General features: G+C 35.2%; 2 protein-coding genes across 4 annotated transcripts; both read right to left on the reverse strand.

The window, feature by feature from the left end:
* Window positions 1-808: 808 nt before the first annotated feature.
* LOC122397677 (MAP kinase-activated protein kinase 2) lies at window positions 809-16151 on the reverse strand. 3 transcript variants are annotated; one of them, XM_043396990.1, is made up of 10 exons: window positions 15593-16151; window positions 14822-15100; window positions 12787-13078; window positions 4186-4325; window positions 4032-4096; window positions 3833-3940; window positions 3608-3706; window positions 3423-3498; window positions 3134-3344; window positions 809-3062 (listed from the first exon to the last, which is right to left on the reverse strand). In XM_043396990.1, exons 2-10 carry the CDS (start codon window positions 14854-14856, stop codon window positions 2823-2825), a joined length of 1266 nt encoding a protein of 421 aa, XP_043252925.1. In that variant the 5' UTR covers window positions 14857-15100; window positions 15593-16151; the 3' UTR covers window positions 809-2822. The 3 variants fall into 3 exon arrangements, with proteins under 3 accessions (XP_043252925.1, XP_043252927.1, XP_043252926.1); XM_043396992.1 differs by lacking the exon at window positions 14822-15100; XM_043396991.1 differs by lacking the exons at window positions 14822-15100; window positions 15593-16151 and adding an exon at window positions 13150-13184.
* A 2097-nt stretch (window positions 16152-18248) lies between these two features.
* On the reverse strand, window positions 18249-22088 carry LOC122398008 (nuclear receptor subfamily 2 group C member 1). The gene is given in 10 exon segments (XM_043397578.1): window positions 18249-19074; window positions 19146-19423; window positions 19499-19695; window positions 19776-20023; window positions 20133-20397; window positions 20481-20636; window positions 20728-20835; window positions 20903-21039; window positions 21617-21653; window positions 21656-22088. Coding segments are annotated over 10 exon segments (1764 nt in total). The 5' UTR covers window positions 21734-22088; the 3' UTR covers window positions 18249-18814.
* Window positions 22089-24765: the final 2677 nt, after the last annotated feature.

Below are 24765 nucleotides of genomic sequence, written 5' to 3' on the forward strand. Positions count from 1 at the left end.
ACCGCAAGTTTTATTTTATAATTAAATATCAGAATATTTAGATGTGTAAATTGTTTATGAGACTTAATTTACTGGGTAGTAGGTGAAAATAAGAAACATTATGGTTTTGGTTAATAAAGTTCAATTTATTAAATTTTTGTTTTGGTTTTTTTTTTATACAACGAAATCACCGATAAGAATGATGTTTATATTCAAATTGAAACATATATGACCGAGCCACATTACGCTTTGATTTAAATCCATTTGAATGGTGGAAAGCTAGGGCAAACAAATATCCAGCAATTTCCGAAGTTGCCAAAAAATATTTAACAATTCCAGCAACCTCGGCGATGTCGGAACGATGCTTTTCATGCGCTGGAAATATTGTAACAAAAAAAAGAAACCGTTTGCTTCCAGAGAATGTTAACACCTTAGTTTTCTAATCTCAAAACAAAAATTTAATAAATTGAACTTTATTAACCAAAACCATAATGTTTCTTATTTTCACCTACTACCCAGTAAATTAAGTCTCATAAACAATTTACACATCTAAATATTCTGATATTTAATTATAAAATAAAACTTGCGGTACGGGTAATACATGTGGAACAGTACATTTCGATACGTGTATCCGTGAACCTCAATAAACGGATACATGTATAGATATTATGATCCGTGTACCCATATATTTCAATACACGTGTATCCGTGTATTTCAATACCCGTGTACCCGTGTATTGAAAAGTACACGGATTAGGATACGAATATGTTAATTACACGTGTACACGTATATATTAGATACACGTGAAATCAAGATCGCTATTCGATACCTAGCGCCGTGCGAGGTGGTGGGAGAACAACGAAACAATAGGAACACTCGTTCGTTCTCCCACTACTTCGCGCGATACGAAATACTGAAGGGCCCTACTGTTCTCCGCTGACTTGAAGTCCCGTGGCAGGAATGCGAGAAAAGTAGAAGGGGTACACCTATTCCCACGCACACATTGAACTCTGGCTCGCTATTCGTCGCGACAGTTACACACAGATGTGGGCTGACTGCCTGATAGCAAGGGAGCAAGATACATATATAGCGACTCCTCTTGCTCCTGCGTCGTCTCGCGAGACTTCAAGTCAGCGGACCTCACTACATACGTCAAGCTGCTTTTTCCCCACTCTTAAAAAACTGGACACCTGTATCTATACACACAAAATTCCAGTGTAATTATCGAGGAGAATGGCCAGACTAATGATGGGGGACAGTTCAACGATGAGCAGGAATACACAGCTCTGAGTGGACTGCTAGACCAATAGTACAACGACAGGGGGGTAAGTTCAGCAGCCCTGACTCACAAGATCGGTTCTTTCAATCATGAAACATTTCGAATACTTATAAACTGTGAATGACTATTAATAATATTACTAATAATTAATAATTAGTGCGGATACAAATAATCTTATTAAAAATAATTCGTACATATAATATTTACATTTTACAACATATCAGTCATCCCGGAAATAAAACACCGACACACTTGTGAGATTTGATCGCCCCTTGACTGAAATTCAATCTGCATCTAATAAAACTACTTAATCATAGTTCTACATTCGAAATTGACCTCATAGTGATTAAGGCCTCGTATTAATTTTTCATCTAAATTCATTTCGATTTTATTCTCTATTATATCTAGTAAAATATAATTACCACATTTACTCAATGAAGTTTCCATATTTGTTTCTAGGTTTCATTTTAATTATTAGAAGTTTTCTTTATTTTAGAATGTAGTTTAAAAAAAAAAAATTGATCATATTCCTTGAATGTTTAGAAAACAATTAGAGCAAAATATATTAGCACCTTAAATCAATTTTAAAGATACTTATATATATTCAGCCTCAGTCAAAATATCACTTCGAAGTGCATTTGTTTGTATTATCGTTTAATCAAACATCCATGACTTGTGTGATTTTTAGCTTTACACAGCTGCAAATTCGTGAGCTTACAATCGGAAGTATTCCATGTTTATACGTCAATTATGATAAATAAGAGCGGGATAATAATTTAAAAATAATATATAAAATATCGCTTTGCGTGTAATGTTTTTTGAACCTTATAAAATATATTTTAAGTAAACAACTGATACGGAATTTGTTATAGTAACTGCTAAATGGCATGTTTTAAACGACAGACATTTAGTACAATGTCTGCCGTGTATAGGCCAAGAAACACTGTTACACGTTATTTCACGTAAGAAATATCTTGAATATTCCAGTTTGTTTTCGTATATCATTGTACTATATATGCACCAGTAAATGACAAAACGTTTTATTGTCTCCGTTTTATCGGTAGGCGTAGACTGCAACACAAATTTATACCTCACGGCCGTATTATGGTACTAAATTTTGTACAGTGTATTAGACCATTTGAAGTATCATTTTTACTATAGAAAGTAAAAAAATGCACCATGATTAAAGGCGTTGTTAACTAAATTTTACAAGTATGCACCCATTATTAATTTCTATATGTATATATCATGATGACAGTGCTTTCAAAATTTAAGTTCACTCACTCGGAGCTATTAGCAATCAATGATTTTCTTAACGGGTATAAACAAATGTATACCGTTACGAATTCATGCAATTAATTATTGGATCATTACCTTTGAGTTTTCGTTTCTCGTGCATGTTATCTTGATGTAGGTATATTTCTTTTAAAATTGTCTAATTTCGTAATCTCTCATTTTTCGTACAACGTAATCGTCAGAAAATAATCCTTATTATAATTAGGCTATACCTTACGCATTTATGTAAAAAAATACGCCAGTCTTGACTGGTTCTTGTTGCGTCTCCCTAGGAAGCAGGCGTCGGATTAGCTGCTGGCGGTACGGCATTTGACTGTTTTGCCCGTCTGCGTTTAATTAATAAAGCGTTATTTGTGTGGTCCAATTGTTTCAAATTAGCTGTATCATAGTCTACGCGCATCGTAGCTAAAGACCGTGTCATTTCCTCTTGAACTTCTGGCCATAGCTCTCCGTCTTCTCGAAGTACACGCCCGGTATGTAATGGAGTGGCAGGTACTTCCGTGTGTTTCTGTGTAAGAAACGATGATAAAGTAATTTCCATTTTCATATTTTTACAAAAAATAAAAATAAAATTCTTACCGAGATCCATTTGTTTCGCATAACTTCGTCGATTTGCAGTCTTCTAGCCGGGTCTGTACACAACATACCCTTAATAAGATCTTGCGCATCTGTGCTTACATTCGACCATTCGGGAGCTGGAAAATCATATTGACCTAGACGAATTCTTTTTTTCATGCCCGGTGAAATTGCTAAACCATGGTTGCTATAAAAAGGTGGAAAACCGCACAATCTAGAACAATGCATAATATTGTCACGTTATGTAAGTTTCAATGTAAGTTTAAAAGTATGTGTGAATGTATCAACTTACAATATATACATTATAACTCCAAGTGACCATATATCACAGCTTTTATCATACTTTTCTGGTCCCAAAACTTCAGGTGCTTCGCAAACAAAAATAGTACGTTTGTTTAACTTGTACTTACAGGTTCTCCGTTATTAGCATAAGATTCGTTCAAGGTAAATAAAACTCAATCTATTAATACAACTTACCTACATAGTATGGTGTATAACATGGTGTTTGCAACGTATCTTTCAAATGCGTTTCTTTTGCAAAACCAAAGTCCGTGAGCTTCAATATTCCAGTACTATCTGAAAATGCATATAATGTGTTATCAAAATTGTAATTAAATATACATTGTATATTTTCTTAATATGTTTGCATTTATCAATATTTGTAATAACATCTAATACCATCGGAAGAATAAAAATACGTACCAGGTCTGGAATAGAGAAGATTTTCTGGTTTGAGATCCCTGTGTGCTATGTTCATATCGTGTAGATGCTTTACAGCATCACAAATTTCATACATTATCTGTGCAGCTTCTATAGAAGAAATGCAAAGAGTAATAAGAAAATTGTTACACATTAGAGATTTATGATATTAAAGAATTAGAAACAAATTTATTTTCCTTACCCCTTTCGGTGAAAGCACCATCTTGTCTGTCTTGTATTCTCTCAAATAATTCTCCCCCTTCCATGCTGAAGATTATTAAACATAATTTTAATTCCTCCTTTGCAATTGATATTTTATACCATAATGAAATCATCAAATTAAAATATGTAATTACCATTCCATAACAACTAATAAACATTTATTTCCACTGTACGAATTTTCGTATACATCCTTAACTTGGACTATGTGTCTGCAATTCGATGCTCTCCAATGCAACTCAACTTCTCTCCTAGCCTTTACACAATCATATAATACCTACAAATATAAAGAATATACGTTTGAAACAATGGATTGTTAAGATACGTTAATGTATGTATTTATGTTATGGTTTTTACAAATTTTAAGGTTCCATAAAGCCAATACTAATTCTTGAATAAACGAGATGATGTAATCAGTGACAATCAACATGGAATAAACATGAGAAGCGATAACTTTATGACTTGCAAATATTAGGACATCGTAGAATTTGTAACTCTAGCGTGAAAAAGAACATGAGATAGGGCGTATCAATCTTTAACAATTTCTCTGAAAATTTACGATCAGTAAATTTGTCATGTGCTTTTAAAAATGGCGATTGGTAGACAGCTGACGCTGCGTTGTTGTTATATCGGAGTTTAGAAACCTTAGTTAACCTTTAGTTAACCTACTTAAATTATTTGTTAAATATATTTTATTTTTAAGATTTAGTATTAAATTAAGTGTCGTGTGTCGGAATAGAATTAATTATAAAACATGTTTCTCGTGGACCCTCACCACCACATTGAGAACACATAGTTTGAGAAACACTGACGTTCGTGACTTATTACATTCTTCGGTTAAAGTTAGCGATCAACAAATGCAACGTATCCATTATACTGAATTTATTGCTCAATTGTTCGAACTCAATCGGATATAAGGACATCGTGAAACAAATCGGTGGATAAAAATTCTAGGGTCGTAATAAAGTATTCCCAAAAATATGCACGTGTGTAAAACAGTAGACGACATTGTTCTCGCGATTTAAGGCTCAAAATATATAATCGTCGAGTCGAGCTTAAAGAATTGGCAGAGCGAACGTAAGCATTATCTAATGTTCCAAAACTGCTATTGGCACGGTCCAAATGTCTTTTATTTCAGTTCCTTCGATCAGAAGCATTGTTACAATTTCACGGTATTATCGTACACTGTTCCATTTTCTTCCTCAACTGAATTGTTAATACAATATAAAGCATGATAGCGAAGTATCATTTTTCATTGAGATAAATTATATCTTTTCTGTTTGAACATTTTCTGTGCAATATGCCTTTCTATATTTTATTATGCACATACATAAGTTCTTTAGAAAAATGGGAAGAAAAAAGTTTCGTGGTTAGGTGAGATATTTTTACAACGCTGCGTATATTCTTCTAAAACTATTCAAATACAGTCAAAGCCCGAGAAACGAACCAGAAAAGAAAGTGGAAACCGGTTTCTATTAGAATTTATTTCCCATAGAATAGAACAGTATTATCGTTCCACAAATTAGTAGCCGCGTGCAAAGCGCGGGAGAAACGTTTGCGAGCAAACAACGATTTATGTGTACGTTTTTAACGCCTCGATATTATCTAATTGTTAACGAGATGTAATACGTGCAACATCCCATACTTGTTCACCGAGTTCGCTCTTAAACGAAAATACGTTCGTCACGCGTCGCGAACAGATGTCATTTCGTATTATAATGTGATAATGAGATTAGCATTTCATGATATGTCATATACAGGGTGTCCGGCCACCCCTGGGAAAAATTTTAATGGGGGATTCTAGAGGCCAAAATAAGCCGAAAATCAAGAATACCAATTTGTTGATGGAGGCTTCGTTAAAAAGTTATGAACAATTAAATTCAAAAATTTCAAATCGTTCTGGAAAAATTATTTTCGATTGCGGGGGTCAATTATAATCATTTTTGGTGAATAGACATACCCCCGAAATCTTGCGCATTTTCGAGAAAAAAATTCAGTACGAGCGGAACTTTAAGCGTTAATAACTTTTTAACGAAGCCTCCATAAACAAATTGGTATTCTTGATTTTCGTCTTATTTTGGCCTCTGGGATCCCCCATTAAAATTTTTCCCGGGGTTGATCGAACATCCTGTATATACGCATTGACGCGACGAGCAGATGGGCATGCACGTGGAATTATATCAAGCTTTATGAACGGATTATGTTCGTCGTCCTACGCCAAGGTATTTTACGCAGAAAAAGAAACCGTGTGACGTGTTATTAAACGGAACGTGACGCAAATGCGTGCGAAAACGTATATTATATTATCCAGTCTTCTTTTTTAGGTTAGCTATGTATGGTCAGCTGTCAAGACTTGATTGTTTTATTTATCTTTTGAGGAAAACGCTTTTTATGACTTAGACATTCATCTGTCCTTGATATAAATATATAGATAAATAAATATAATTTACAAGCAGAAAAATACGGACGAAACGTGTCTATGCTTGAGAATCTTAATCTTTTAACCGCTGCACTCGAGTATACATGACCGAGGATAACAATATTATTTTAGATATTAAAGTTAGAGATAACGCCAGATGGACGTACTAATATTTTAGTTGCAGTTGACAAGCTTGTATGATCTCTTACTTCTTTATTTCATTTTTACATACATTTATAAGCAGCAATGAAAAGGTTAATGAGGTTATGTTTGAGTCGTTAACGCGATCAATAAAAACATTAACGTTCAGCAATGTACGAAATAAACTCCTCGCAATACTTTTTCGGAAATTTGTTGTGCTACGAGAAGCAACGTATATTTCTGTGTCTCGCTTCCTGTTGTTAAGATTCCATCGACAGAATGCTGAGCTACGCGAAACGAGCATTTTTCTTAAGAAACGGAAAGATAAAAACTAAAGTGCTTCCCGCTACGCAACGGGTAAGGAAAACTGAAACGTAAAACAGTGCATAGCTGTGTATGTAACAATCTGCCTGGCTGGTCGCGGGCAATCAATTAACGAAGGGGAATTTGTAATGAGAAAACTAGGTTGCACCGGTATACCATGACGTCTGCAAATATTGAGTTTTTCATGACTACGCGCTGAAATATGATAGCTTTCTCTTGGTCTATACCTCGAGACATTTCGCTTGAATCACTGACTTATTCATTCTTCGTATACCGTTCCATAAATTCCCTTGGCATTGAACAAAAAATTACCTAGCAAAATAAATATTTAAAAATATTTAAAAATTGTAATTCGTATAAAATAAATCTATCGACTTCCGACGAGAGATATAAAAATTATTTTACTCGTCGGTGCGACGTCTCGGAAGTATTCGAAGGTCGCGAGAGAAATTTATGTAGTTTCCAATTACGTTGCCCGAATAACGAAATTATTGTCCTTGCTGTCGCATATCTTCACGGCCGAGCGATATAATTCAAACCGTTTCACCAACCTACGTGGCTCGTTTCCAATAATTCGATCCATTCGACGTAACAGATTACCATTAAAAACTTCTTTCCGCGCGACGATGATACGTTACCATTTAATCACAAGGTTAATCCCTCGACTAATCCCACATAATTTTGTCTCGCATAGTTCTTTTATAGAAGGGAATAAATCGTCGCATGCACAATTATTATGTACGATACAGTGCTTATTTTACTGCATGCTACTTCTGCCGCGTTCTCATTGATGTAACCCCTCTCAGCTTTTGTAAGCTAATGACCGCCATTACTATCATCATCCTATCTATTAATTCCTCGAAAATAATTTCGTACACGTCACTGTCGTTTCTTCTCTATAATTTAGATTAACAGAGACCCCACAATATTTTAGTACTATTTACATTGCTGATAATAATTATTCAAACGAAATAATATTTATAAATATATTAGAATTTTTATAAACAACGAATATACATCAAAGCTCCAGAAGACTACTAAAGATATAACCATCACTATTCGAGAACCTGTTTTGCTCAAAATCTAATCAGATCTAGAGATGATAATATAGAATTTAAATATAAGGTTTCTATGAAATCTATCAAGTCGTTTAGACGCAATTATGTTAATAGACATACATACGTTAAAAAGAAATGTTGTATTTCTAAAACACCCTGTATATTCTTATTTTTTCTATTTCGTTGCATAACCTGAATAGAAGCCACAGGTGAGGTATTTAATTATGGCGTTATGAAATAATTACGTAACGTGCAGATACAATTGTAAATGATACTGTATACATATTCCCACGTATAAATGTTTCATCGATTATCTGTCGAGATCAGTTATATGTCTAATGATATCTGTGATTGAAAACAGTCGAATCGGAATAATCTTTGTGTACAGTATTTGCACGACACGTTTGTGTTGCATGAAAAAAATGGACGACGGTCATATATCATGATAGCTGCATGGATATCAATTGTTCTAACAGCTAGACCCTTTATCTATTTAGAAAGATATTAATCCTGCGTATTCTTAATCCTGGATTATTTGATAGACCAATACCTTCGAAAGTATTAGTTATTTCAACGTTAACGAATATGAAATCATTGTCATTATATAAATAATGACATATTTTCGTTCGAGCTTATCAGCTATTTCTGTCCATTCAGTCATACGTGTGTATCTACTCCCCACTCTCTGTCGCGCGTGTTTACTTTTTCGAACGCGAAAGAAACAAATTATAATTAGATAAATAATTTAAAAGGATTAAGGCATTATACATCGCCGCAGCAATCAATAACAACCGTCAGAAATATTACATCGGTGAGTGTTTACCGAATAAACAACGACATGTGATAAAACGTAATTGTATACGATATGTATAGGAGCGTATAAAAAATCATCTAAATTCGTCAGTTTTGTTTTTGTTAAGTATAAATGGCTCTATCGATAAAAAAAAATCACGTTAGAATTTTTGGTAATTATTTACCATGTTAACGACATCATTAATTTTATAGAGAAGACAAAAAATAATTATTGCCCATATCAAGTTTCAAAGTTCTACGCATTAGAGGTAAACAATAGGTATATAATTAAATTACTTGGATCTTAGAATGTTTTAGTTGTCGTTATAGTCTTAAACCCAGATTATTATTTTTTATTTTGGCATACTTACAAACTACTGTTGGATGACCAACACGACCATACAAACACCACTCAGTCACATCACAAACATTACAGACTCATTCCTCATTCAAACATCTCAATCGCGATTTCTAATCCTTACTCATCCTAAACCTCCCACCCTTTCTGAGTCACACTGCCCCTTGACTCCTGATCTCTGGGAAAAATTTTCATGGGAGATTCTAGAGGTAAAAATAAGAATACCAATTTGTTGATGGAGGCTTCGTTAAAAAGTTATTAACAATTAAATTCAAAAATTTCAAATCGTTCTGGAAAAATTATTTTCAGTTGTGGGGGTCAATTGCAATTATTTTTGGTGAATAGACATACCTTCGAAATTCTACTTACTTTCTAGAAAAAAATTCGAAAAGGTGTGAAATTTTTCGACGGAAAAAAGAAAATTTCGAATCGTTCTAAAAAAATTATTTTCGGTTGCGGGGGTCAATTACAATCATTTTTTGTCATTACACACACCCCCGAAATTCTACCCACTTTCGAGAAAAAAAATCGAGAAGGTGTGAAATTTTTCGACGGAAAAAAGAAAATTTCGAATCGTTCTGGAAAAATTATTTTCGATTGCGAGGGTCAATTACAGTCATTTTTGGTGAATAAACATACCCCCGAAATACTGCGCATTTTCGAGAAAAAAATTCAGTACTGGCGGAACTTTAAATGTTAATAACTTTTTAACAAAGCCTCCATCAACAAATTGGTATTCTTGATTTTCGTCTTATTTTGGTCTCTAGAATCTTCCATTAAAATTTTTCCCAGGGTTGACTTGAAAGAGTACCTAGTCGACCTAATACAAGTTGTACGAGTTTCTTAAGAAAATGTCGTCAATTCTACTGGAAGCCAACACCACTTTGATACACTTTGAAGCTATTAAAATCGATGAGGTCGATACTAATGTAAATAATTATCGTTAATGTGTCTGGATTAGTAATTTGTACCTGTCACCGAAGACACGAGGCCTCTGATTGGTAGAATCAATCAGAGTGGTGGACGCTTATTCTACCAATTTGAACTCTGTACGCGACCAGCGTTTTACGCGTATGGACAGTAGAATAGTTTCAACCTCGTGTTTGCAGAGGCGTGGTTTCGTATCTCAGGTTTCCACAAATTATAACTTGAAACTAAAAATGGGCGATAGTTATTTTTTTGTCACGGAACATTCGGTGAACTTCCTCCACCAATATACTTCGAGGCCGTTGAAATCGGCGAGGTCGTTAACACGGTAAATAATTGCTGCTCTTCCTAAATACTGATTGTTGAAAATCATATTAATAAATTTGTAAGGTAGTCGAGCACACATGTTTACGCGTGAAACTCGAAGCGATTCGCGCAATCGGTCATTGGCATTCTATGTATCTGCATTTGTAATCGACATTTTTTTGCAAAACCTACGTCAACTTGTCGGTTCAGCTGCTGGTAAACAAGAAAAAAAAGTGTGCGTGCATGCACGCGCATTTTCAAGCAATCCTTTCAAGCGGATGGAATATAAAACTCGCGTCGTGAAAGTAGCAAAATAAAGCGTGTTTTTTTGAATTCACTATATTTTTCTGCGACTTCGTTTCGATATCAAAGTCACGATAATTTCGTCTTAAAACTGTTCCGTTCGACGGCACTTCTGTTACTCTTTGAAATCTCCCGTATGAATCACGGGATCCAAGAGCAACAAATCCACACGCGAAGAAGACACAAATACGAAGATCCACGAAATTTTTCCAAGGAGATACAGAGAAAATAAGAGGCGCGAGCTGGCCTCCTCGGCGATACCACCGCATGGTCGGAATCGTCGAACGGGAAATCATCGAATATAAATAGAGGATGACTCGCAGGTCTGGACTCGCTTGGACATCGTTAGTCGATGATCGTACCTCGCTACGTTAAGTAGGTATCGATACATCGTGGGATCGGCGATCTTCTAAATGCGCGTTAAACGTGCATATTTAACGCCTTATATCGGATTCGTCCTTGGGGCATCATATTCCGTTGTTCCAAAAATAACCAAGGGCAACCGTGTCATGTTACGCTTAAAAGAAAAACAGATATACTTTTCGTGTCTCTTGATAAGAGCCTAAACTCTCGTAAACTACATTGTTACGTTTATCTCGGGCTTATAATGCTACCGAACAAGTAACATGAAAATAAAATATATGACGCTCTCAGCGCGAGTACGTTTCGAGCATGCTGGTTTTATAACCCGTATGTCTGAAACACTGCACGATCGTTCGTGCATGAAATTTTATAATAACCTTCGCAATGTTGCAATTTATAATGAGAAACAGAACGGCAGCCATTGGACTTCGATAACACTTTTTAGCACGCGCGCGCGCACGCACACAATATGCCAATACCTGTGTGTTACAGTGAAAACTCGATAAACTCGTCAGGAACACTTATGAAATAGGAGAATCGTTTTTCGAATTTGATTTTTGCCGACGTCTCGAACGTAGAAAGAGTCAGTAGCTAAAGAAAAAAGAGAAGAACTTCTGCACAGAAGAAACTTTTTTATTTTTTACTTTTTGTTAATAAAAATTTTACTATCCCGCGGGGGGAGATTTTTCTGATCAAAAGGAGACTAAACACGATATAAATCGGTCAATATTTGGTAGAATATATATTGAATTAGATATTGTACTTGCTAGTCTTGCTCTCTTTGTTTATCCTTCTTGTGCTGTCCTTTTCTATCTTCGGGAACATCAAAGTCAAATACATTTATCGTATAGGTGCTAGCTATTTGCAAACGTAACGTTTCCACTGTTCCGTAAGTGATCAGAAACTGCACACTTATGAGATAGGAGCTTTCTACTTACGTTAGCTACCTCTGTTCGATAAATGTATCGTCCTGTCACGAGAAGAAGGCACAGTGTGTTTACATCCCCACTCCTGTTGCAGTCCGGTGACTCCACAGGTATTGGTCGAAAACGGTGACGAAGATCGGTGACAGCCAATCAGCGGACTGCAGTAAGAGTGGGGATGTAAACACGCTGTGCCTTATTCTCGTGGAAGGACGATACTATCCACTGACTTTGGAGACATGTCACTTGAAATTGAACACACGTTTTGACACACAATTTCCGGATTTGTGCAAATTGAAATATTTTCAGAAATGTACATATCAAAGTTATTTTTCATTCAATCTTATGACCTAATAAACATGAACCGATTTATATCGTGTTTAGTCTCATTTTAATCAGAAAAATCTCCCCCACACGATAGTAAAATTTTTATCAACAAAAAGTAAAAAATAAAAAACTTTCTTCCGTACAGTAGCGTGGTCACACTGACGAGGGCATTTAAACGTCTCCAGTTACACTTCGCCTCACTGATTCAAGGGGGGTCCCCCTAGCGGTGGGAATAAAAATGTATCATTTACTGAACAGCTGTCGAGGACATTTATCGAGTTTTCGCTGCTACTAACTTCGCTCGCTGAAAGGCGAAACAAAAAGAAAACCGATTGTTCCACGTTTTCAAATAATCCTTGTTAGAGTGGCGGCACTGCGGATTATCGAATCTATCAACGTTCCACTTTCCCGCGCACAACTTGCACAAGAGAACCAAGCGAATATGAAACAAAGGCGGCCGACTTCCACGGAAGAGGATTTTCAACGTTATCTCTCACCTTGAGCGCATACTTTTCCCTCGTCTTTTTGTCATAACACTGAACAACTTTTCCGTTGATCCCGAGACCGAGTACATGATTACTGATCTCATAGTCGTCCATGATCGGTGTGACTTTTGGCAACCGGTTCTCGCATCTTGTGAGCGTATGTTCCATGATTTTTCGTTTCACTTCCAGGACCGGGGCTTCCTCCTTCTCCTTCGTCGACACGTCGATCTCCGTTTCCGCTGCTCGTTTCCGCTTTCCCTTTTTATTCTCCTCGTTCTCTTCGCCAGCCGACCTCTTGCACTTTCTAAAATGGTAATTTACCGTCAGTTCTATTGCCAGTGGGTTCGTTTCGTCGATACGAGAGGATCTACCAACACTATAAATATACGAAACAAATTGAAGCACTTCATGGGAAACGCGGTAACGTACGATGATTTAACTGTCGTATTGATAAGGAAAACGTTAGAACGATAGCGTACTCGCGTCCCGACGGTTCTGAGTACGCTACACGAGTGACAGTGTAGGTAAAAAAAAAAATCATTGGTGAACGAAATTATCGCTCGTACGGTACGGCGCTTACTTTATCTTTAACATTATTGTGGAGAGCATAGCTTCGATTCGTATTAACTAAATTGTATTTACTACGAGCGACGCGACACACATCAACGCGCTATATACAATCTTAACGTGTATCTTGTTATCTGGTAAGAAATCTATTACCGATCAATTGCAAAGTATTTCTTAAAACAGCAATAAATAGTAAAAAATATTACATAAACTCGATGAATAATTCTCAATATTTACGAACTTGATATGTCGTTATTAATAATCAATTATCGGAGTTAATTTATTTTATAGTTTACATAAAATATGTATATTGTTATCTGGTAAGAAATCTATTACCGATCAATTGCAAAGTATTTCTTAAAATCGCAATAAATAGTACATAAATGAACAATTCTCAATATTTATATATATAAATAAAGAATATAAGTTTATACTTATATTAATCATAATTTTATATTCAAATTTACCTCCTACAATAACATTTATAACAAAATGAATTTTTTTAGAAAATTTATTAATTATAATAATTTTTATCTTATTTTAAATATTAAATCACATTCTTATAAAAATAAACAAAATTGAAATTTAAAAAAATTATTATTTATTATTTTATTTATTTTGATATATAGATTTATAATATATTCATTTATTGATATAACAAATTTTTAATTAATAATATAATATTTTTAAATTTGAAATTTTTTTTTATCTTCATTAATAAATTTACAATTTATTCCTTTATTCGTGCGCAATATTGATAATTTTAAATTAAAAAAAACTATTAATTTTCAAAATTTAAAATATAAATAAAATCATAAATTTTAACAAATTATAATGTGTTGAAATGATTTTATTCGACTAATCATAAAAATATTGGAATATTATATTTCATTTTTGCAATCAAAGTTAGATTAATTTATTTTATAGTTTACATAAACTATGTAGTCGAACCGCATAGAGTTATATTATTGTATGCACGCAGGTACAATTACATGTACGTGCATACATACTCTACGTATTACACAACCACTATAAATCGATTACAGTAAATCTGTAAAACAGTAGTTCACGCGATTGGTGCATTTAAAAATTATCAATAAGATTTATCAATCGTATGCATCAAATATGTGCAGTATTTGCAATGCGTGCAGATAAATGAAATAGGAATATAATAGGAACAATCGTCCGATAAAAAAAAGGTATCGTAAAATGGTGTTGAAAGTCAATCGTTAAAACTCAGCGCTAATTGTACTTCGTTATTATTACTGCGCGAGTTTTGATCGATACGAGATTAATTAATAATGTACGACTGTTATGATTGTAACGGCAGAAGTCTACAACGAACGATGAGGTATGGTATGTACATATTTATCGTTCCATTCGAAATGGAATGCATCGATAAATCATTAATAGCGTTTCGTTGTTCGCTATAACGCCAGAAACGCGAATACGAAAAAAAATAAAATAATGTGACAGAGACCTCCAAAATGTCCACTTGTGTGCCGATTTCGGCATTTGCGTTGCTTTTTTTCTAAGTTTCGAAAGCTCTAATCAGATCGTTGATGAGAAGATAAAAAGCATCGCCTTCCAGGAAAGCCAAAACTCCAAAGAATTCTCGGAGGCAAGAGAACAGCCAGTAGCGGTCGTTATGGATAAACCGTGTGAGCTCCGCGTCGTCGAACAAAATTAAGAATTTTCCTAATCGCAACTCAAAATTCGATATCCAAAGAATAATCACGGGGGGAAGGCCAGCTGAAAACTGAAGACAAAAACTAATGAAACTCGTCGTCTGTGATGAGGGGGATGATTGCCGATGAAAAGAAACGTGCAGCAAAAAAGCGATTATTAAAAAAAAAAAAGAAGCAATTTTACGGACAGGTACACACGTAATGTTGTGCGTTTCCCAACAACTTCTACGAGATGAAATGCATCTCTGTTACGCAAGTTACACTGCAAATATTCATGAAATTGCCAAAATAAACACAATGAGAAAAATGAAACACAAAGTGGCTCGTCAGAGATCTATTTGCATAAACTCATAAGCACCGCCAAAATTCGCCATCTATATTTTGTAAAGATTTATCGAGTGGGTGGACGATTTACTTGAAATAGCGGTTGCGTATGACGTATGCAAACAAATAGTACATTAGAAAAGAAAGGGACACTGAAATTAAGGAAACAAAAAAAAAACAGTCAATTATATTTAGGATGATTACGTATGAGTGTAATTTTTCATGGTGGTTCAACATACCTAATGACGTTTACTTCTTCAAACACAATTTCCCACCACGAGGTAGCAACGCATAATTTCAAGGGGGGAAAAAAACACTACTGTTGTACCATTTTATTTCACACTATCGGTGAAAACACTCGATGATATTTTACAAGCGATGCTTATCACGATACGTGTAACACTGATTCACAATTCGTGCATACAACTCTGTCAGAAATAAAGTCCACGGGTATTTGTCATGCAGCCTTGATTTCGTCCGTATTTTCCGTAAGAAAAACACATGAATAAAAGTTCGTCGGAGGTGTGTCACCCAACTTCCAAAAGATCGAACAGATTGGAATACTCGTCTACCTGCCCGCGGAATAGCCGGTTTTACACAAGTATAAAATATTCAGCGGCGCTGTTGGAAAACCGATTTTCTCGTTGAAAAGCACAGGATAATATTGTATCTTAACCAAACGCGATCTTTTCCATGCCCATACTTTCCGTGCATTCGACCGACCACTACTCAACTGAAGTCCGCTCAACGACTCCCCGACTTTCATACGAAAACCCAATTCACAAACACGAGTGGATAAAGCGGCTATGGCGGCAAAGCGCCTCTACGAGCAATCTTGGGATGTGACTCACTACACAGGGACGACTCTAAACTGCAAGTATTTGGGTTCCTTCGTAAAGTCCACGTTTCCCTTAGTGCATTTTATTCGTATTTTTTTTTTTAAATATTGTGTTTTCTAAATAAAAATACAGACAAGTTTACAAGCTAATCATTTATATTTTTGTTTTAATTATGCATTATTTTATGTTATACCATAATTAAACATATATATACATATACATCATTTTTTAATATAATAAAACTGAAGGGGGCAACAATCTTCAGGTCTCTTGCATTGACTTACATAATTACAAAACTACTATATTCAATATAAATATTTTTTTTTTTTTCATCCAGGCACATTTTATATTTACATACACTGTTTCGTTTTTTTTCTCTGCACAGATCAAATTTGTTCTAATTTGTATTGTCCTTTAAGTATTTCGCGTGTAAAAGTTCTGTTACACAAAATATACGAACCGCGGAGAGATAATTTTGATTTTTAGTTTATCATTAAACTATTGAAGTACATAATAACATGTGGTACAATGCATAACAATTTCATCTGGAATATACAATGTATCAAGGTCAATATCATGCGTGAAGATGTACGATTATATTATATGCAAAATTATCGTCGTTGATACAGTGCACTACAGTGCCACAAAATTCTTGTATACTATTAGTATCTTCTAAGAATTATATCAAATTTTAGTCAAGTATTCTTTACAGGAATAGCTGTAAAAAAATGTATTGTTGTTTAATCTTTGGATTATCGAATTTAAAAAGATGCTTACGTTTAAGTAGATATTGAACATTGCTCGAAATATAGTACATGCTTATAAATTATGAAGATGTTTATGGAAATATCATAACCAGCAGAAACGGTTCTATGAACATTAACAGTTCTGAATAGTTTAAAAATATTTAACGACTTGTCTATATATATTTTGGAAAAATATCAATGATCTAAACATTATTAATAACATTAAATATACAAGATTATCGTTTTTATAACAATAATCTTAACCTACAACCACTAACTCTACTTTTACTGCACAGTATATGCACTTACCACTATATTCAATATCAGATTATATAATTACAATTAACAATAAGATATAAAATGTACATTCGATTAAGTAAACGCATATACATTAATTCTTAATACACTTCTTCTAATCTGATAAGTATTCCTGCTTTTCATAAAAAATATACTTTTATTGTCCTTTTCGAAGAAGTAAATAATACTTGATACATAATAAATTCAGCTAATATTGTATTACTTGAACTACATAACCTTTCAATTTAGGACATAAAATTAACTATTCTGTTCCCTCTGTTGAAAATACATTAAGACTACTGAACATTTTCGCTTTTTAATTCTGCATGAATTAGTACTATTGCACATTTTATGATTTTGAAAGAATCGTTAAACACAATGCATCTTTTGCACTTAATCTCTAATAAAACACAATCTAGAAATATATCATGTAAGATGAGTTGTTTCTAGGAAAATAAGTAAAACGTGCATATTTCGACTCGCTTGCAGTAAAATTAAGGAATCGTTTCGAAATGTCTTTAATAACAATGAAATATGCGACTTCTTTGTACTAATACTTATGCAGAGTTATTATCTTCTTTTCGTAGTGTTTTACGATAACAATTACAATGTTCAAATAATATAATTTAACAAATTTTGTTTAAAGACACATTTGTATAATTTGTGTTCTGATTTTTATAAAAACTAAACGTGTAATGACTTCTTTTGACGGACGGAAATGCATCGATTAAACTGAAATAGTAATATTATCAACGTTCTGATTTTTCCGAAAAATCGAAGTGTACGTGTGATCGAGTTTTTCTTCTTTCTTTCTTTTTCTTTAGATTTGTATTACACTGAAAAAACAACTTAAAAAAAAACAAGTACTCTATCTTTTTTTAATAATCTTTTATAAAAATAATTATACTCTTTAAATTAGAAATTTAATTAATACAATACCAAATTACTAATTCGGTCAAGAGCTAATCTTTTACTAATAATAAATTATAAGTGTAGTGATATTGCCCCGCACGTAGTCTATTGTGCCAATACAAAACTTTCCAGATATTTTCTTTCGCTTCAAAAGTAACAAAATATTTCGTATTTTTATATTAAACATATAATACTGCTACACTTGAAACGAAACGATAAATCTATAGCAGTGTAAATGATATTAATGTTATTTTTAGTAACAAATCTATATCATATTGCTATTAGCATTCTTTTACACATACAATATCTTTGTGCAACGTGGAAAGTTTTGTACAATAGGCAGTGAAATATGTAATAAATAAAAACAATGTTAATCAGAATATTGTAAATTAGATATTACATCTGATTAACAAGTTAAAATACTACCCTGAGTTTCGACACCTTTATTTAAAAAGAGGCATGTAAAGAATTATAGTCCTTTTATGAAAAATAAAGATTAACTTTGCCTCGTTTCGTTTTCCTTTCTTTCTTTGTCAGTGTATAAAAATATTCAAGGCATTCAACACTAACGTGTATATATATATGAAATGATACATATACATACACGTTACATATATATATGTATCACTTTGATAGGTCACGACTTACATTGCACAGATAGTAATTGTCACCCCATGTGACTTTCAGGTTCAGTTTTGTAATCGTGCATAGTAAGAATATAAGGCACAACACTAGCTACGCTTACCCTACCGATAAGACCTGCAAAAAACAAATCTTCCAAAACCCTAGGGTTAATTGAACGAAGAGGTGCAAGCCTCAAAAGAAGGCGAGGTAATCGGTCAGATCCCACACGTTGTTGCAACTCTGTCCACGCGGCTTCTTGTAAAACTTCAACCTTTTTACGCCAAACGCCAGCTAAAATATTATCTGGAGAAAGAAAGTCGAATAAGTATAAAATAGAATTACATTGTTAGAACGAAAAGCTCTATCTTACTCACCGGCGCTAAAAAGCGTTAGCGCTTTAAGGTACGCATATTCAACAGAGTCCACTTGCAGTTTATGAAGTGAACTAACACAATCTTGTAATCTACATATATGCTCTGTGACGGACTTTACTTTGCTAGCGGTAATTTTTTCCTGTGCGATACTAGCTTGCAAATGATTTATTATCGATGTTAGAATACTAGGAAGCGACAGAGTGTACGCGCATTGTGCAAGACCTAAAGTAAAGAGCTGTCCCCAGGAACTGCGTACCAACGTTGTTTGAACTTCAGATCTATAAATGTGCTTGATTTAATGCAATATTCATGTTCACAGCTTTACTTGATATCCACATTTTATGATTACGTACGGTAACGCTTGAAACGCCGGAATTCCTCTTGCCCAATGAACTGATAGAAAAAGTAATCTAGCAGCACTCTCGCATATATAATGTATAGATAAGTACGCAGGGGCTGGGCTGGGTGCTCTTAATTCAAACAGCGTATGCCTTTCTGATATTAACTGACCAGTCCATTCTTCTTCTGGTTCGCTCGAACCATTCACGCTCTGAATAAGAATAGATCATCATATAGCAACACGCAAAATAGAAATATCCGTAATATAGTGTAAACATAAATGAGACATACATCTCCAATAAGCTTAGCCATGCTATCTAATGCATGTGAAATAAGTAACCGTTCTCTTGCTAATGTTAATGCATCACTGAGATCACTATCACTACTTTGGTCTTCCATACTGGGACTTTCGGGTTGTTCCCAAGTCGAAGGTGTTTCAGACACTGGTTGTTGCGGTTCTGGTTTAACTCTAGGACTTCGATTCCCAACTTTTGTCGCCGCCGATTCACCCAAGACTGGTTTCCTCTCATGTTGAACAGCTACGATATGAAAGATTTATCTTCATTTCATATTTTGTACGACTTACGGTAAATATCAAATATATAAAAGACATTTCAGTGTTACATATGATACTCCAAACAGACATACAGTCACTCCTCATCCCCATTGCAAGGCATTTCTGAAGTCTACAATACTGACACCGATTTCTATGGTGTTTGGTAACTTCACAACTTTTGCTTCCTCTGCATTGATAACCCAATTGTTTTCGAATACTACGTTTAAAGAAACCTTTGCAACCTTCGCAACTTATTGCTCCATAATGTCTTCCACTGGCCCTGTCCCCACAGACCACACACAATTCTAACGACAGTCCTAAACCTAAAGAGCCGCGAACATCTCTTGCCAATTTCACCTGAAAAACAGCCATGTATAAAATAAATACGTGTAAACGCAATTACGGGAAACTTACGAGAAAATGAGTAAAAGAAATCGTACCTCTACATCGACATTGTTTAAATGCTCAATCCCAGAGTGTAAGTGAACCATGCCTGTATGAGGTCCCAAATTACGAAAATCTCTTCCCATTTTATTGTCAACTTTCTCATCGTGCACGTTATCAACGTGATTGTTTTGATCTCTTTCCATGTCTCTCTGAAAATATATCGAAAACTTATTAAATAATTTAAAATATCGTAGAAACTATACAATTTTATTTTTGGTATTTAATAGAATGAAAACGCACCATAGCGAGATGATGAGCTAAATTGTGAAAATTCCTTCCTAAATTTTGATCTATTTTATCATCGTGTAGGCCCTCGACGCGATCGTTTTGATCAACTTCCATGTCTCGCTGTAATAAAAAAAAAAAGAATCAAAATTTTTCATTTATCATTTATCAAAAAGTATATGACGAGCACCTCCGATTCGACATCAGCTACATGATCCACACCATGGTGATGAGACAAATTACGAAAATCCATTCCTACTTTTCGTTCCCCCTCGATTTCATTTAAATTATCGTGATCGCGTTGTTCCCTATGATCCCTGTCCATTTCTCTATAAAAAAAATAAAAATAAAAAAAAAATAAATTATTAAAGTTTTTAAACTGCCTGCATCGATGCGCGATACGTGTGAAAATATTTCTACGCTGATGTCACAGTGCGCGCGTTACGTATTTCCCAAACAATCAGTCGTTTCACATGTCGCTTAATGACGTAAAGTTCGACGGATGAAAAATATTCGCAGGAAGCGAATTCTTACGATATCTTTATATTCTATCGATTCGCCTCTTACAAAACAAAAAGGGAATCAGCTTCATTTTAAAACGAACACTTGTAATTATAATTGATTAAATATTTATCAGGCAACGGTAAAGGTAATTTTTTTATTAGGTAAAAAAAAAGTAACTTGAAATGCTGCCCCTGGAAAATATAATTTTTTTCGTAAAGGTTGCATAACTATTTGTATATTGAAACGAAGCATTACATCGAATATGAGCGGGCAAGTCGTGATCATGTATAGTCCGATCCCATCTAGGCAACACAGAGTGTATCGTTTAAAGGCTTAAGCATCGGCGGCGGTGTAAAAATGAAAACTGGAGCATTTGCCGCCCGCCCCTACCTGCCGCAACCCTTTCCTTCTACCATTTTAAGAAGTGAAAGAGATGGGTCCCGGAGTTCTTCGGTTCGTAGGTTGCTAAGCGGTTAGGCGCATGCCGATACCGCAGCCATGCTACGCTGGCTGTCATAGAGCGAATGGTCCATTTCCATACACTCGTGATTCGACTTCGTCACCACCGATGCCAGTGCAGTAACACGAGGGAACAGTGCCTGTACCGTTGTTCCCGAATAGTTAACATTCTTAGACCTTGCGCTCGTTGCATCGTATTACAAGAACGTTCTCTTTCACCCTTTCTAATCACGACTATAAACTTTCAACTTAGGAACCACGGTTACTTTCGAACGTGAACGAAATAACCTATTAAAAATTCTTACAATCGGTATCGGGACATTTAAATAAACGTCGTCGCGCGTACAGCACTATCTTCGTGATCAATAATACATACTACACGTATCAGATCTCGCGGAAGTGTCACGCTTGAAAATCAACGTAATTTTTTTTTCGTAATTAAGAATGTTACGACTCGGTAACTTGACACCTGTCCTCTTTTTTTTTTTTTCTCTCAAACTCGAGCCATCGACCTGTTTAGACACGTGTCATCGTTAAATATTAACGCATTTTATCGCCAAGTGTCTTTATCGTGCGTGATTCAGAGACGGTATCTTTAACGGAATTTTGGTGCGCCACTATGAGATGTCCATCGAACGAATCGAAATATGGCTCATAACGTAGAAAAGGTCAAACCGAGTTGAAAGTGTGAAACTCGTAGCAAGCCTATGATTTCATAACAAATTTTGTTGCCTATTTTGACTTTTTGCACTGATCGAAACGCGAGCCATTGGAAATATTTCATGAAACAAGTTGCGTTTCTTTCACACCGACCTTTAGAATACGTGCGACGTGTCTTACATTAAAGTTCGAGGACGATACGCACAATACACTACCTGTTGGGTCGACCTGTATCGCCGCATTTGCGTGTGTCGGCGGTGGCGCTCTCACGGGTCACGCACGGTTCTGAAAATATAACGTAGCCAGCCACGCGGTAATACGCGCGGAATATATTTGTGTGTTAAAAAGAACGATGTTTTAACGAGACTAACGGTGAAGAGAGCTACGAGAAAACGACACATTTGCGGCGCACGGAGTCGTTTCGCTCTGTTCGAACGCGGTCGGGCACGAAAACACCACGTCGAAGTTTAAAGGCAACCTTGCGCAGGTGAACGCAGCCAGACCGTTCGCTGTACTGGCAGGTTGGCAGGTCACTCTCTCGTGTACCGCCAAGACACACCGGCCAGGTGCATTCTCGCCCCGCTTGCCTGCTTTTCTACCTGAGCGAGAGCATTCGCCGTGGAGGACCGCGTAGTGGCCTCTCGACGAGCGTTACAGGTTATGTCACGTAATACACGCCCGCGATGACTTATCGGTTGAGGCTCGAGGTCGCGACGTCAATCGAGAATAGGTCAAACACGAACGGTTAATGGCGTAAATGTAGATACACGCGAGATATTAACTACTTTTGTGGATATTTTACTATTGTTCAGAACTATATAGAAATTCTTTGGCCAATGTGTGTGTTCATCGGACAACGAGCAACACTATGAACGTTAACTTTTGGTTTCTATAAGAAACCTTTCGTCAAATACTGGTTCTTCTAATAGACATCTAATATTTTCTTAACATTGTCTCAAAATCAATCGAAAACTTAAGTACTTGCTTAAGAAAAGCTTTTAACCGATATTGATTTTATATTTAATATCGTCGATCGTACAATAATGAGGAAGTACGATAATAATAATTTGATATACTTTTGACCGAAGTGATTTCACGTTTGAATAATAAAAATAATTATTTTATTCGCATCGGTTAAATAATGCACTGACTTTTAAAAATACTACATTGCCTTATAACCTTTCGAGTGGTCATTTCTAGTCAGCTAAAGATTTCTTGGAACAGCATCAGTGAAGAAGAATAGTCACTCGAGAGTAATTATTTCTATACGACCGGACTTCACAGGTAAAGGTCGCTCGTGGGTCCGAAGGTTACCTCCTACCTACTTGATCACCGCATCGACACAGATTTAACTCGTATCCTACTCGCTGCGTTAAATTGCATTACTAATCGTGCATCGTACTTTTTTTTTCTTTTAAATGTTATCGTATATAAATTTCTTCATTGTTTTACGCGTCACACTCGGCAAGAATTTACAATGACGTCATCCGCTTTTGTTCATAAAGATAAGAAACGATGTTACCAGGTTTTAACATTTCTCACAAGCTTTTTCTTCGTTTTCGATCGTTCGAATCAATTATATGACAAAGAAATCTAATTGTCTGTATCTGTGTTGAGCACACAGGTACTGTGTTTAAATCAAATGCAAGATAAAAACGTGAGGTTACTGGAAAATACACCTGTACAAAAAGCAAATAAAATCACTAACAAAGCAATCTTATTATCGACAGAACGCGCGATTGCACGACGGTAATGTCAAAATATCATATGATTCCTATTCTATCGTTACGTGAACGTGATCTTTTATTTACTAACATTCCGCATCATAGAAAATATACAAACATTTTACACTGTGTAACACATTAAGCGGGACGTGCCCAGATTGGTACGACGTGGGCGAGCCATCGTTCTGGATTTCATATATCTTTATCGTACGAAGGGTAACGAAAAACTAAACAAAGGTAAACAAATAATTCTTGTGTAGACTTACCTTTGTTATTAACAACGACGTCTGATATGACTACGCGTCATTTGGACAGTTCATAGCAACAACTAAGCTTCGTCAACCATCCGTGGGTTAGAGTTCATAACCTCTTCTAACCTTTACCTTTCCTTTGCCTCTTTCCCCCCGTGCCTAACCCCACCGCTCACCTTTATACCCACTCAACATTGCATTTACTGGCATCGATACACAGTTGCATACAGATCGACGATTTCAACCTGTGTTATAGAATTTGTATGTCGCGCCAAGTTCTCGGCAAACTTAGGAACTGTTCATAGGAAGTATCGCCATGATGGAAAGAGGAAGTTGCCATTTTACCATTGTTCGTGTTTAAATTTATTCCAAATCCAATTGAACAAAGATGTATAGAATTTGAAAAATATATTTATTGAAATATTCAATTTTTTAGACTGTATCGATAGTTTAAT

Source organism: Colletes gigas, unplaced genomic scaffold (genome assembly GCF_013123115.1).
Source record: "Colletes gigas isolate AHSC1104 unplaced genomic scaffold, ASM1312311v1 Colletes_gigas_Sc00010, whole genome shotgun sequence".
NCBI lineage: Eukaryota > Metazoa > Arthropoda > Insecta > Hymenoptera > Colletidae > Colletes > Colletes gigas.

Excerpts from the sequence above, each read along its gene's own strand:
- LOC122397677 (XM_043396990.1), bottom strand. The coding sequence starts at position 14,856 with ATGCCGAAATCGGCACACAAGTGGACATTTTGGAG. Across the intron at positions 13,079-14,821 it reads CACAAGTGGACATTTTGGAG|AAAGTGCAAGAGGTCGGCTG; the intron begins GTCTCTGTCACA and ends TTACCATTTTAG. Across the intron at positions 3,499-3,607 it reads TTATACACCATACTATGTAG|CACCTGAAGTTTTGGGACCA; the intron begins GTAAGTTGTATT and ends TTGTTTGCGAAG.